The 15,766-nt window shown below is 36.8% G+C and overlaps 1 protein-coding gene across 7 annotated transcripts in view; it reads right to left on the minus strand.

Moving 5' to 3' along the window:
- LOC150097864 (metallophosphoesterase domain-containing protein 1) overlaps window positions 1-15,766 on the minus strand; it is a 215,367-nt gene that overhangs the window by 144,146 nt on the left and 55,455 nt on the right. For all 7 annotated transcript variants that reach the window (XR_016549586.1, XR_016549583.1, XR_016549585.1 and 4 more), the window contains exon 2: window positions 2,648-2,951. Coding sequence is in view for 1 of the 7 variants with exons in the window: in XM_090406259.1 (XP_090262385.1) it covers window positions 2,648-2,930 (283 nt within the window). In the remaining 6 variants the exon portion in view is untranslated. The remainder of the gene's footprint in view (window positions 1-2,647; window positions 2,952-15,766) is intronic.

The following is a 15,766-nucleotide window of genomic DNA, read 5'->3' on the forward strand; positions in this document are numbered from 1 at the left end:
TAAACATGGAAGGATGCAGGTTGGAGAGAATGTCATTTTCTGGGCAAATGAGTGTGTTAGGACAGGAAAACAAGCTGACCTTTTAAATTATACAGTGTAACCACTGTAAAATATTTATAACTTCATATTTATACAGCTAAATGTAATCTTGAAATTTGGGATATACAGATGGAAGGCTACATATGCTATTGGTGGATCTCTACTAGAGGAAGTGATATTAGACAAGAGATCTTGGGATGATTGTTGATAAAATTTAAAGTTTAAGGCACATATCGCAAAAGTAGTCAGCTTGTTTTCCTGCATGGAGGATTGCTGGACCATAAAATGTATTGCCTGAGAGGGTGATAAGTTTAAGAAATGATATGATGGACTGAGTCACATGACACCATGGAAGTCCTAAATAATAATAATTCAGTCGCCTAGTTTCTGTTGTTATGAAACTCTGGAGGGAGGAAGATGAAGAAATGAACCAAGGCAATATCAGGACTCTGAAGTGTTGATTAATGGAAGAGGTTGAAGAAATGCTAATTACATACTTCAGTAGACATACGAAAAATGAAAATGAAACAAAAATGAAAAACAAAATTAAAATTTCTTATGCTTAATACATACGGGATTATACACAGAGTAAGAACAAGACACATCCCTAGAAACTGCATAAAACTGTGGAGAAGAGGAAAGAGTAAGGAGCAGATTTTTTACACAGGGAGTGGTAGATAACAGAATGCAGTTTTGAATGCCATGGGTGTGAATAAGTTTTAGGCTTGATATGGTATGTTGCTTGTTGAGCAAGACCTCTCCTGATGAGTGTGTTGACTGTGTCGTGACGTTCTATTTTCATGTTATGTTCTAAATCTGCCATCTTGGTACAAGTCACTCTTATCAATAAAACAACTAATTGCAAATTAATCACCGATCCAAAAGTAGGGAAATTTATAATTATACTGCGCCACCCTATTCTTAGATTAGTCTATATAAAATAGTAGGATCAATTTTTAATTAAGTTAGCAGTCTCCTCATTTATTTAGGCCGAATTATTTACTATTTCACTCGGGGTTCCTGCAAGATTTGAATATTTATGAACGGTGCAATAAAAAAGAATTCAGGCAAACACAATATTTAGATTAACAAAATAAAACATTTAATATATGATATATATATAACAAATACAAGAATTCTGCTTTAAAATGAAACAATACAATCAACTTAGTACATCTTGCTAAGTCACTCATGCCAATTCAATGTTCTAAACTTTCACATACAATTCACAGTTTCAAAATTACAAGCTTTCTTAACTCAAGTTAATAAAACTAAACTTCTTATTTAATCAGTCTCCACATATCTTCAGCTGTACTTAATGTTTAATATTCACAGGAAGCACTAATCAAGGTAGACAATATTCCATGCAATCTTATTCCGGACTTTGAACTTCGAAGACATGTTAATCTTAAAACAAACAAACAAGTATGACTACTCTTACCAGATACAATCTTCAATACATCAATTAATTGTGAGCACACTTATGAATTAACTTATTTATGCTAGCGGAACACATTAATAAAAATTCTCCAACGATTTAACTGAACTACTGTTAATCGCGCTTCACTACTCTAAAAAAAAAGCACATCAATAAGGAATTGATAATTCTCCTTGTTTACTTTTCTTAAACTAGTTAATTTCAATATAATTCTTCTCAGGGCAACATAGAATTAAGACGTAATCCTAGACTAACTGGAACTAATCAGAATTTTTCATTGAATGTCCAGTTCTTTATTTATCCGGTTACGGCATTAATTTTCCTTTACAACACAGCTGACTTCACTTGCAACTAAGTATATGGTTCACTATGTTTTGGCTCACTTCTAAACACTATTCTCATGAATTTCTGCCCTAGAGAACTTATAATTTTCTTCCACTTCCTTTGCTTGTATCCTATCCTGCTTCCCGCTCCACAAAACTTCCTCTCTTCTCTCTAATTAAAAATCTTCTCTTATTTTTCTTCTCCTTTCAGTCCGAAGGTCACGCTCTCTTCGACTCGTGCTTGTTTATTTCATGCGTCTCCATAACAACAAATGAACGCAAACATTTCGCTAATGTAATACAATGCTGTACTACTATATGAGTGATTACATAGCGTTAAATTTTCACAAATAAGAATGAACAGAATATTTAAGCTACTTATTCAGCTTTTTCATTACGTATAGAATTAATTATAATAATACTTTTCGTTACATCATATATATATTTTAGTTATTATAAATTCTGCACATATTATTGCTTAACAAATTAATAGTAGGTTAAGTTTAGAATAAATATTTAAATAGTAATCCTAAATTAAGGAATAATAAATAATTTTTATACAAATCATGATTAATACATAATAAGCAATGTTAAATGTGAATGAAAAAAAATAAATTACACAACATAGTTTCATTCACAATTTAACAACTGCCACAGTAGAATCTGAATACTTTATTAGCATCACCATAATTTGTTATGATGATGATAATAAAGTATTCAGATTGCACTAGTCTGAAATCAAAACTGGATGTATATCAACAGAACATTAGGGATAAAACCAAAACAAGGAAATGTATATTTATGATTTTCAAATTATTGATAATTATAGTTGAATAAATACCTTTACCTAAAAAACTATTGAAAGCTTTAACTTCATTGTAATCACCACATCGAGTAAAGTCTCCAGCATGAAGAAAGATGTCGCCTGGTGGGATAGTCACATTCATATGTGAAGTTAGAGAATGAGTATCTGACATGCAAACAAATCTAACAGACATGTCTGAAATAGGAAGATTCAGTGGCAGTGGTTGAATTTTACGTACAATTTGTGAACTTTTCATTTCTTGCCAGGCTGCAGTGGGATTATTAGAGAGAGGATGAACAGAAACTTCATATTCTGTAGATGTCATTCTGAGCAATTTGAAAAACTACTGCAAAATAATAAACAATTATAAATATTTAATAATATTTAGATAATTAATGACATGATTAAAAATAATTAAAGTAGTGAGTATAATTATAATGGAATAAAAACAATATTTTTATTTGTTGAAAGTTTTTCCACTTGGTTATGCTATAAATTAAAGATACCAAGAAATTATATACTTGGTTTAATCCTTTATCCAAGAGTAAACAAACAAAGTTTGCGCCTGAAATATTTTCAGGACTGGGGCAACTCGTGGTAAAGGTGATATGACTTCACATCACTTGCCTTGGTATCCCATGCAAAAACACATCTCTTGAGGAAATGTATAATGCTATGCATTATGGGAATGGTCACTACCCACTACTTCAGGCGCAAACTCTGTTTGTTTACACTTGGATAAAGGATTAAACCAAGTTACCAATAACACTAATTTATAGTATAACGAAGTGGAAAAACTTTCAACAACTAACTATATCTAATCCAGAGTATTTTAATAATAAGGTGTGACACCTTTTGGCAACTCGTATATGGAAAAATATGACTTCTGCATTACTTCAACCTTGGAATCACCTCTGGGTCTGGCTCCCACTGAAGAGACCTCAATGAAGGTCGAAACTGGTTGGTGACTTGATTCCAGGGAAGCAGAGTTTTCTGCCTAGTGTAATGGATGGCAATGCTGTAGCCAATGAAGTTTTAACTGAAGCTCAGCTGTTGCTGTTACCCCCTCAGATGAGATATGAGAAGCTCTGCTCAGTGCTGGGGTGAGCCTGTTGGGTGATCTGGGGGATCACGAGTTTTTGGAGAGGTAACCCCGCACATAACACACGGAAATCAGTTGGTGGTTTGACTCCGGGGGAGCAGAGTTTTTGCCTCATACAGACTACCCCAATGGATCCAGGGATTTGGATCCATTGGGGTGGTCTGTATTAGGGCTTCCTTGGCTGATGCTTTTCTTGGAATATGAGCAGTTCTGCTTGGTAGCAGGTGAGCCTGTCACTGAGAAGAGCCATCGCCGAGTTAAATGATCACTCAGATCGCTGATTGTTGGGTGATCTGAGTGATCACACGAGTTTTTGGAGAGGTAACTCTGCGCTTAAACAGGGAAACCAGTCTGGGTGATGAACCTTCCCATAATGCATAGCATTATACAATGTAATTATACATTATACAATGTCTGCAAGGAGATGTGCTTTTGCATTATGGGATACTAAGGCAAGTGAGGTGAAGTCATACCACTTTTACCATGAGTTGTCCCAGTCCTGAAAATAATTAAGGCACAAATTTTCTTTGCTTACACTTTAAATAAAGGATTAAACCAAGTATATAATTTCTTGGTATCTTTAATTTATACTATTTTTATTATTCTTTCTATAACAATAACAGCTATATGTGTATACCAGCAAAGTATTTGTGAGCATATATCTATTAAACCAAGCAAAACTCTGATATTATGTCTACAAAACCAATGAAATCAGACTACTTTTATCCTTAAGAGATGATAAGAGATGAGTTGTGTGCACTCTCAGAGTAGAAAATCTGGAAGGAAATGGCACTAATGGTTTTGAAGATGTATAACGTAAGGAAAAGGTAGGCAAAACAGGATATTTAGTGAGATGTTGCTATAGGTAAGGGCACAGAGAGGATAATGAGCAGGAAATGTTAAGACAATTTAATCTGATAAGAACAAAAAAGCTTGATGATTATAATCATAATGTATCATTATTAGAATTTGTAGACTGCACACACTAGCAAACAGGAGAAAGAGGAGTGATATGATTGAGACTTACAAACTTCTGAAAGGATCATAGAAGATTTCAAATGATGGAATTTTTCAATTTATGATGGGAAAAGGATAAGAGGGCATCCTTGGAAGATGAGAATGCTGCCAAGAAGAGGATGAGGGCTAGATTTTTCTCTCAATATGAGCCACCCTGGTTGGCCGAGTGGTTAGCGTATCCGCTCTCCTGCCAAAAGGCTGCAGGTTCGAATCCCACTGTGAGTATAGATGTTTGTGAACAATACTAGTAGTAGTGGTGGTCGGTGGTAGATGGCGTTGGTGTAGATCAGTTTTTCTCAAACTTCAGATATCCGCATAACCCTTCTTAAATTTTCATTATTACCAAGTACCCCTAATTAATTAATTAAAAAAATAAATTGATTAATAAAAAATTAATTAAAATTAATAAATTACTTTAAAATAATAATTAAAATTAAATATCTATTTTATTTGAATTTATATGTTCATGTAAACAAAAAATATGATTTATTTTTAAATTTTGGTTTTCTAGAGATGTCAGACGACACACTCTTATCAATTTCATTTGATCCAGATGCAATATCAACGTTTTCTTGTTGCTTACAGCTACTTGGTATTTTTTGCTATATTGCTCTCTTTTGGGGGGTTTCATAAATCCAATCTTTAACCAATTATCCATACGTAAGAATTTGAAAGCTAAAAAAAAAAGACTGTATTTACTCGAATATAACTCTAACTTTTTTTTCCCAAAATTAAAGCTAAAAAAATCGTGTTGCAAGATACGTCTGGGAATTTTCGGAAACTAAAGTTTTCAGAAAAAACTGAAAATGGTGCAACTTACCAAGAAGCTCCTACTCGCTATCGCTACTTTTGGCATCGAGAACAGTTTCTTTGTGTGCATCATCAAAGTCATCTACCCAAATAGCATCATCTTTTTACCCATTATTTCAAGCAAAACTTACCAGTAATTTACAAGACTTCAGATACATAGATCAGCTATGAAGTGGTGCATATGATTGGTGCGGTATTAACAAAAGATCACACAAACCAAAGACAAATTAGCATTTCAACAGTTGAATTGAAATGCTAATTCCCTTCAACCGAATTCCATAATATCTGAAACACATTCACTATATATTTCTTAGTTTTAACACGTTAACGACTGGGGTGGTGCCAAGCAAAACCATATGTTCCACCAGCAACATGGTTTTGCTTGGTCTATACAGCTGTTTCTGTTGGAGAGGGGATGTGATTCATTAGTTAGTGCCGTTTTATCCTGGTTGTCTCTAATTGCACTGTTTGTTGAAAAATATAACGACTCCTTTAATTATGCATAGCTAAAAATTGCCACATACTCCCTAACGACCTTTCGCATACCCCGGGGTTATACATACCACACTTTGAGAAACACTGGTATAGATGATGAATGTAGTTGAGTGGTGGTGACGGAGAGTTGTGGAGTAGGTGCCCTCCCTCGATGAGTCCTTGGACTCCCTGGAGGTGCTATGTAATAAAAATAATAAAAAATAATAATAATATGATGGTGCATGATTGGAATGGACTGCCATTGGATGTTGTGAGTGCAAGCAGTGTGAATGAATTCAAGAATAAGTATGACAACTGGTGTGTATAATATGTGGCCTCCCTCAATGAGTCCCTGACTCCTTGGAGGTCTCTCTTAATAATAATAATAATTATTATTATTATGTGAGATTGATTTTAAATATAGCTGTACACTGGAAAAAGGACTTCTTACATCTCGCCCGAGCTGTAAAATTAAACCTGCCAGATACATGGTTCTCGATGTTTCGCTACAGATAAAATTAAATTTAATGATTTTATTTGAATATATAAATTGTCCATGATATTATGTGAAGGATTTCTACATAACAGAGAAAACTGCCATTTTCATCAGGTAGCTAATGTGCAAATCTAAGCTTCATTTCTTCTGACTTCATTACCAACTTGTCATGTGACAGTCTATAAAAGGCCTTTGCAAAATCTAAATCTATTACATCTCCCTTGCCCAGTGCATTTGTAATCCTGTTGTAATGCATAATTAGATTGTTAAAATAAACACTAAAGAGATGCTAACGTATCCTGTCTTTAACAAATACATGCTGACCATCACTGAGAATACTGCTTATATTTCATTTCTAAATTCAAGCCTTCACTAACCTCTCCAGCATGTTAACTACATACAGATTGGATTATAATATAAATAAACAATCTTTTCACTACCTTTGTGAAGTGGAACAATTTCAATGTGAAATAAGTATGTCAAGGTACTGTTTACTGACTGGAACATTCCCTTAAAACACACAGTGAAATGCCATCAAGTCCTAATGGCTTATTTACATTAAGATTAATTAATTCATCATGCACCTCCTGCTCATTTGCCACCAACCTCCCATCAAGCTGTATGATGTCATGCTTATAAGTATGATATACTTTTATGAATTTTTTTATTAAATGTCTCAACTACCTGCAGAGATAGAAGAGTTATCATTCCGTTGTACTGATAGGGTCTTACAACATAAGACCCTATCAGACCACACTTAAGACTATTGTTCTCAAATTTGGTCCAAGGACTTGAAGGGGATAAATTAACTATGGAAAGGGTATACAGGGGTGGATAACAAAGATGGTTTCAGGACTGTACAATGTTAGTTATGAGGATCGGCTGAGGGAATGTGGACTGCAGAGTTTGGTGGATAGAAGAAGGAGAGGTGATATGATCGAGACTTTTAAACTATTGAGAGGCAGTAACAGGGTGGACACTGGGGAATTCTTTCACTTGGTGGAGCAGCAGGAAGGAGCAATGACAAGGGGCCATCCCTGGAAGTTACGAAAGGAAGCTGTGAGCAAGAGGGTGAGGAGTGGTTTCTTTGTGTGGAGGGTGGTGGAACCATCGAATGCATTGCCTGATAGAGTAGTGAAAGCAAGAACAGTCAATGAGTTCAAGGAACGGTATGATAGACTTTGTGTTTCCGAGGAAGGACCTCCCGTGATGAGTCTCTTGACTCCATGGAGGCCTGAATAATAATAATAATAATGCAATGGATTTTTCTTTGTCCTGATTGGCTGAATGTTGCTCATTCTGCACTTTTGCTTTCCTTACCAAGTGAGTCACTTTCCTAATATGTTTTACTCTTCATAGAATTGATTACTATCTCTTATCTTATACCATCTCTTCCAAACTGCATGACTAATCTACTAATTCATCTTTTTTCTTGTGGAAAGGCTTAGACGTTGGCTATGCATTTTCACTATATAATTTAAGGAAATTACAACGTACTAGGATATACATTAAAATAAATTTTAATATATTTCAATATTTCATGCAATGTTGGTATTATCAACATTGCCCGCTAGAGGGCACCATCAGGACTTCAGGGAAAAAATAGTTTCTTACTTCTTCCTCACTTACTGTTTTGTTGTGCCTGCGTGCACGTATCTTGTACTTAAGCTCTTGAAAATGGCAACGTGACGTTGCCGAAATATTGAAATATATTAAAATTTATTTTAATGTATATCCTAGTACGTTGTAATTTCCTTAAATTATATAGTGATAATTCATCTTTTATATCTATTTAATCTGATGGATTTTAGAATGCACAGATACTGCTGTTATTTAATAGTTTGTGACCAAATTCCAAACAACAGTGATCTCCTTTTCACCTAACTTTTTTATTCCATGCTGTTGCCCCAAACTATTTTTTGAATTTCCATAATCACTAGCCTTGTAATTCTGCATATATCCATTCTTCACAGATGTCCTTGTATAGCTGGCATCAACTTGGTGATTACCTCCTGGTTACTCAACCACTGAAGACAGATTTGACACCTCAATCACAATAATATTATTATTATTTCATGACATCTCCAAGGAGTCTAGAGACTCATCAAGGGAGGGCACCTACTTTACGACCCTCCATCTCCACCAACTTAATCCACCAACTACACCAAACCCCAACTACCATCATCATCATCATCATCTACACCAACACTAGTATTTTTTGTCTGTAAATTATGTGTGTACTGAAGCCCATTTTTCGAAAAACCTGAGTTTCTGGGAGAAAATTCCCTAATCAAATGATCAAACCAAGATTCTTGATCTTCATATGCCCTCTTTTACACATTTCCTGATTTCCTCAAACTCATTTTCATTGCTCTAAAATACCTTTCATTCCAATCTATATTACCAGAATTAAAGTCATCACTTATGTGTTTGACAGGCCAATTTGCCTATACAATTCCTTATAATCATTCCTCCACATTCCAGACTACAGCAACGTTGAACTAAATACTGCATCTTATTCTGGCCACCTAACATCATACTGCCTCAAAACAGCTATGCCCAATCTTGACCTTTCAATTCTCAAAAAAATTTGTGCATACAAATCATGTGCCTTCATGTGCATTCATTTGTACTCCTGTTATCATCTTCATCCCACCATATTTCACTTATCAACAAATTGCAGGCAAATCATCAATACAACAATTTTGATAATGTTGTCTTTCTTATTTCTGATATTCCTGGTATTCATAAAATAAACACTATATCCTATTTCCCTATATTTAGATCCTATCTATATCTTTCAGCTGTGACCTTTCCACATCTGACCTTGGTTTCTAATCATTACTACTTTGTATTTTTCTCCAAATTCAACTACTGTCCCTATATCAGTCAATTCATTCTTATGCTGACAATGCATTCATTCATAATACTGCTACCACCATCCACTCTCTTATGCCATGTCTCCCTGTAAAATCTCCATGCCCTCTTGTTTCTCTGCCCATCTAGCAATATGGTTCTCTCATTCTCGTCTCTTATTCTTCCCACTAGTCTCACACCACTCTTCTCTTCTTATCCATTCACTCGATAATCATAATCTTCGTATTATTTTATCTGACTCTTCTCTTCTCCCATATGGCCTCTAACTTTCACAAATATCTTGTTCATCTCTGTCATTCTCTCTTACAGTAACAGCCTCTCCAGTTGACTCACACCAAATGCATTTAAATGTAATCCATCATTCGTATCTCTCATCTGCCAACACATTCAAAATCTTTGTTAGCAGTCTCAACTCATCCCCATTACACCTGGGTAACACACACATACCTACTACTACCACAATGTTACCCTTCTATCTCTCTCTGCAATAATCCTGATATCTATGTTCACTTTCTTCATTTCAGCAAATCATTCACTCCACAACTATCATTAACTCTCTCCTTAGTTTACTCTTCACATCCAAAGTGTCAATCATCTTGCTCATCTTCCCTCCTGAGAAACAAACCTGGTACATCTCTTCATTCGCTTCTCTCAACATAGAATCTGCATATGGCCAAATTTTTCGCTCAATTTTTTCATACCCTTCCAATTACTTAATTCATACACTTCATCTTACTTCTCAACTTCAAGTCAGGCATCATCCCATTAATTTCACACACTCCAGTATAGCCTTCTTGCCAGCAAAGATTGGTCAATTGGTAGAGCCTCTGCTACTAATGGCTCACAAAAAGTTAAGCAAGTTTGAGCGCAATTAGTAGTTCGAAGGGGTTTAATAGTTCCATGCCGTTGCCACACTGTACCTCGATGAGTCTCTGGATTGCCTGGAGGTGTCACATAATAATAAAATCCCTCCAGTAATTTGGTTGTCTCAAACATATCATTCCTTTTCTGCTTGTCAACTAGTTTCTGTAACCCACAAATCTTCAACTTGTTCTCATAAGGTTCACTTCAAAGACCTGCTACCATCTTAGTCACTGTCCACACGGTTAGCCTAGTGGCTTTGCGCTTCACAACCATATGCCTGGGGAAGGAGTGTCCTAAGTTCGATTCCCATCAATGAAGTGAGGAGCTTAAGGATCTTCCTCAGCCATAGCCAAGTTAGTCGGTCTTGGGCGTGGACAGCAGGGTTTTTTCCGCCAGTTTATCTGGTGTTTTTCATCCGCAAGCAGGCAAACCAGTCCGAGGACAACACACATGGATTATAGTAGTCAGGAATACTGACCCAGCCATAGGTCTGATTCGTCAGCCTATGCCAGTTTCGGAGCCTGGATAAAATTGGGGGGGGGGGGACTAGATGGTACTGTGAACTCCCGTATAAAGGGGGAACACTGTATCATCACATAGAATTTATTTATTTATCTTGGTCACTCACCTCTGGATCCACTCCACCTCTTCGCCAAGAAACTCTGGTGACCAGATCTGTATGCACTAGTCAAGATGGGGTCTTATCAAGGCTCAATAAAGAGAAATAATAACATGCTTGTCTCTGATCATCAAAGTATTCTTCAGTAACCAAGTAATCTGATGAGGTGCTTTAGCACTTTTGCTATGTGCCCTCTAAACTTTAACTCCCTATCCACTAATACTTCCAAATCTCTGGCATTATCAATTTTCTGGAGTACAGTTCCATCAGTGTGGTATACAGGTGGTAATCTTTTCACTGCAAAAATACATAACCTTACACTTTACCACATTAAACAACCATCCATTATCCTATGCCTAGACTGTCGGTCTATCCAAATCATCCTGCAAAATTTTAACATGATCTGTATTTACCATGGGTGTCCGCAGAGGGGGGGGGGGGGGGCAACAGGAATTCCACTGCCAGGATCAAGTAAAAAATTCCACAAATTATAATTGCAAAAGTGATTGTTCTTTCTTTTAAGGTTACACGGTGATCAGCACTCATATTTGTAAATTTGGGGACACAAAAACACACATGCTGAACAGATTATTTTATTAATTACTAGTAAAATAAAACTTGACGTTTCGATCCCTGTATGAAGGTCATCATCGGAAGAATACAAGTGTATAAGGAACCAAGCTACATCATGCTCATCATGCCCTGTATACCGGTAAAAACTAAATCTATGTAGTTAATAAAACCTTTTCCCTAGCCTGACCTCTAGTGATAAAAATAAAATAAAATAAAATAAATAAATAAAATAAAATAAAAATAAAAAATAAAAATAATAAATAACATATAAAAACAAAATAAATAAATACAACTACAATAAACTGCTAAAGTCCTCATGTATTAATATTCTTCTGGATAGTTCTGATTGCTATAATATGATTTCTTTCAGTTGTTGTTGAATGCTACAAACACTTCACCAGGTTGTCTTCTTGTAGTGGGATTTTTCTATGGCTAGTTTAGGTTGTTATACAGGTTGTAGATGGGTCCTCCATATTTTTGAAATGGTTAGGCCATCATTTTTGTTGAGATTTCGGTTGTGTTTGAGCATTTCACAAGACTCTTTAAATTATCTCTCAAACAAGGTTTTGGTGCAGTGTAGGGACTTGGTATTTTTCCAATCAATTCTGTGGTATGTTTGGAGTGCGTGGTCAGAAAGGCCGGTTTTACCAAAATGGAGGTATTTAATGTGTCGTTTGTGTTCATCTTGTCTGATTGCACATGTAACATACCATACATAGGGGAAAAGGGTGAATATCCCAATCAGATAAGCAAGCTTCAGACTTGCAGAAGTCTGAATCTTGCTTGATCAGTGAGTTTGGATGATTAATTGTCTTATTGAAGAACTTTTCAGCTAGGTCATGAAGAAGAGTTGTGATGTAGGGAATGCTGACGTCTCTGTGGATTTGGGAGTTTCTGATAAACCATGGAGCATCTAAACTCATTCTCAGACATTTGTTTTGTATTCTCTGCAGCTTCTGAATATTTGTCTTCGAAGTGTGACTCCACACAGGAGATGCATAAGTTATGACAATCTTGTATATGAGCAGTTTGTTCCGAGTATCTAATTTACTTTTTCTGTTGATCATGGGGTAGAGCTGCGCTATTGCTTTAGACGTCTTTTAACTCATGTGTTCTATATGGTTGGTGAATTGTAATTTTTTATCCAGAATTACTCCAAGATATTTGACTGTATTCTGCCATGGGACTTTAATACCTAGTAAATGTATATCTTCCTTGATTTTGAGGCTTTTTTTCTAGTGAACAGTATGGCTGAGCTCTTCTGTGAATTGGTTTGAATTCTCCAGTCCATAAACCATCTTTCCAGCGTGTGAATGCTGCTTTGGAGTCTCTTAATAGCCAGTTTTGGGCTGAGAGATCTGGCTAATAATGCAGTGTCATCAGCATATAATGCAGTGATTGTTAAGCTTGGGTTTTGAGGGATATCATATCAGCAATATAGATAGAAAACAGCAAGGGGGCTAAGCGTGAGCCCTGCGGTACTCCCGCCAGAACCTTGCATCTGGTTGATACACTTTCATTTATTTTGACTTGCAGGTATCTGTCTCTGAGGTAAGAGTGAATTATTTTAACTAGATTAATAAGTATATTGAATGTGATGAGTTTGTAGAGAAGACCTTGATGCCACACCTTATCAAAAGCCTTTGCAGCATCTAAAAAGACTGCAGCTGTATGAAGATTCTGGTTAAAGCCTTCGGAAATGTATTCGATCAGCCTGTGGATCTGCTGAACGGTAGAATGGTTTTTTCTGAATCCAAATTGCTCATTTGGGATCATATGTAGTTGGTCCATTTGTGATTGAAGTCTAGTAAGGACTACTTTTTCTGCAATCTTTCCAAGGTTAGACAGAAGACTGATAGGTCTGTAGTTTTCAGGGAGTTGAGCGTTTTTTCCCATCTTTTTGATTGGTGTGACATCTGCTATTTTCCATGTTAAAGGGAAATACTGGAATCTGAGGATGGCATTAATTATGCTGACTAGATGTACAATGGCTTTTCTTGGGAGAAGTTTAATTATTCTGTTTGTAATTCCATCTGGGCCTGGAGCTTTATTGTTGTTCAGGTGGGTTATAATGTTTATAACTTCTGTTGGAGAAGTGGGTGTGAGAGATTCTAGATCATCTTTTTGTTCTGTTATGGCCTGCCTAACTCAGCGGTGAATCTTGTAGATAAGATTGATGTTCAAATTTTCATATGAGGGGTTGCATTGACTTTCCAAGCTGTCGGCTAGAGCCTCTGCTTTTTCCCCATCATTGTGAGCTATTCCTTTCGAGGTTTGAATTGGGGGTAAAAGTTGCCTTTTGGTGCGGAAGGTTCGCAGAAACTTCCATATGGAGTTGTCCTCAGGGTTTAATTTTGTTAGCTTGGATTCCTGCTTCCGGTTTCGATGTGTCTGGAGGGCTTCACGTACTTGTCTGTTTAATTTGATCAAATTTGCTTTATCTTGAGGAGCTCTTGTGTTATACCACTTTCTGGCTTTGTTTTTCAGTCTAATTAAATCCATAATTTCCTCGGGGATCTGTCCACTAGGGTGAAAAACTGTGGTTTGGGTAACTGCCTTTATTGCATTTTTGATTTGATTGGTAAAGTTGATTGCAGCCATTTCTATCTCCTTTTTAGTATGAATAGTAGGGACTGAGCCAATGTGATCAGGTAAGATTCTGGTGAGTTTGTCCCAAGATATGAAAGAGTGGGGAGGGAAGAATTGTTCTTGTGTACCAAGTTTAAGCAGAACAGGGTTATGATCTGATGAAAGTTCATTTATTGCTTCCAGCTGGTATTGGTATCTGATGTTTTTGAGGACAACTATGTCAAGTACATCTGAACTTCCAGTTGAGCTATGATGGGTGGGCTCTGTGGGTCCGGTTACAACAATAGAATTTTGCGTTGCGTAATGGTTTAGAATTCGACCTTTATCATTGATTGTGGAGCTATGCCAGGCTGTATGTTTGGCATTAAAGTCGCCAACCATGATGATGGAGTCGGAGAAGCCGAGAATGGGGTCCAAATCGGATACCAGCAATGGAATGCTGGGTGGATTATATATAGCGTAGATTTTGATATTGCCAGCGTTGTTGGTATTAACTTAATGCCTGTTATCTCTAGGTTCTTGGTTTGGGGATTGGTCAGAACATTGTGGCTTAGATAGTTTTTAATGTATATAGCTGTTCCTCCTCCACTTCCGGTTAGTCTATCTATTTTGTACATAGTATAGTTCCGTAATTTGGGATTATTAGCTGGCCTGAGATGTGTTTCGTTTACCAGTATTATGTCAGGATTATGCCTGTGAGAGAACTCTTGTAGTTCTAGGGTTTTATTGCTGAGTCCGTTGGCATTCCATGCCATGATCATGAGAGAGTTGGGATGGAATTTTCTTCTATTCATTGTTGAGGGCTGTCAGAATTGAGTGGGTACCTTGTAGGAATCTTTTCATGGAGGACAGTGAAGGATTCGTCAAACTGAATTCTTGTAACATGGTAGCTAGTGAGGCAGTTAGTACCGAAGTTAGATTTGAGCCTATATGGTCATGAGATGGAGTAGCCTTTGTTCGTGCTGCCTCTGCAAAAGTTTTAGGCATTTGTTTCCTTTCTTGAGTTGTTGGGCTACTGATAGTTTGGGCTGGGGTGTGATTAGCACGGCTGGCTTGAGCATCACTGAATTGTGTTGGAGGGGTAGTTTTTTGTAACCCTCGGTTATTTGGGTGTGTAATGCATCCCTTGTAGTTTGCAGGGTGAGGTCCTCCACAATTTGCGCATTTAGCTGGAGTGGATCTTGGTTTTGTGCACATGACTGTCTGGTGGCCCTTGCCACATTTTAAACATCTGTAATTTGCCTTGCAGAGTTTTTGGGCATGGCCAAACCTTTGGCACCTATGGCACTGCCCAACCATCGACTTCTTCCTTAGTGGTTCAGTAGAAATTCTGAGGCCACATATCGTTGTTAATTCATAAATCTCTTTCTGTGTCTTATCAATTTCTACGAGTGTTAGTGGCATTGGTCTTTTATCTGCCCTGAGCATCCTGCTCACTTTCACTGGTGTTAGGTTCCGACTCATGAGATCAGTGGTGACTTCTTCACAGGTGACACCCTCGGTCACTCCGCAAAGCACAACCTTGAGATTTTTCTCGCTGGGTAAAGCAAAAGTATGATATGGGAGACTTTTGTTATCCATTAGTCTTGTTAGCTGTCTGTAGTCAGTGACTGAAGCTGGTTGGATTTTGACTCCTTCATCTTGATTTTTTGCCCAGGAATATGCAATTTTGTGTTCTCTAAGAGCTGTGGTGACAGTGGTCCATTTGTCCTTGTCCCTAAGTATTACTGGTGGAACCTT

This window comes from Typopeltis vanoorti, chromosome 16, assembly GCF_054136105.1.
Source record: "Typopeltis vanoorti isolate ZY-2024b chromosome 16, IOZ_Tvanoo_1.0, whole genome shotgun sequence".
In the NCBI taxonomy this organism is placed as follows: Eukaryota; Metazoa; Arthropoda; class Arachnida; order Uropygi; family Thelyphonidae; genus Typopeltis; species Typopeltis vanoorti.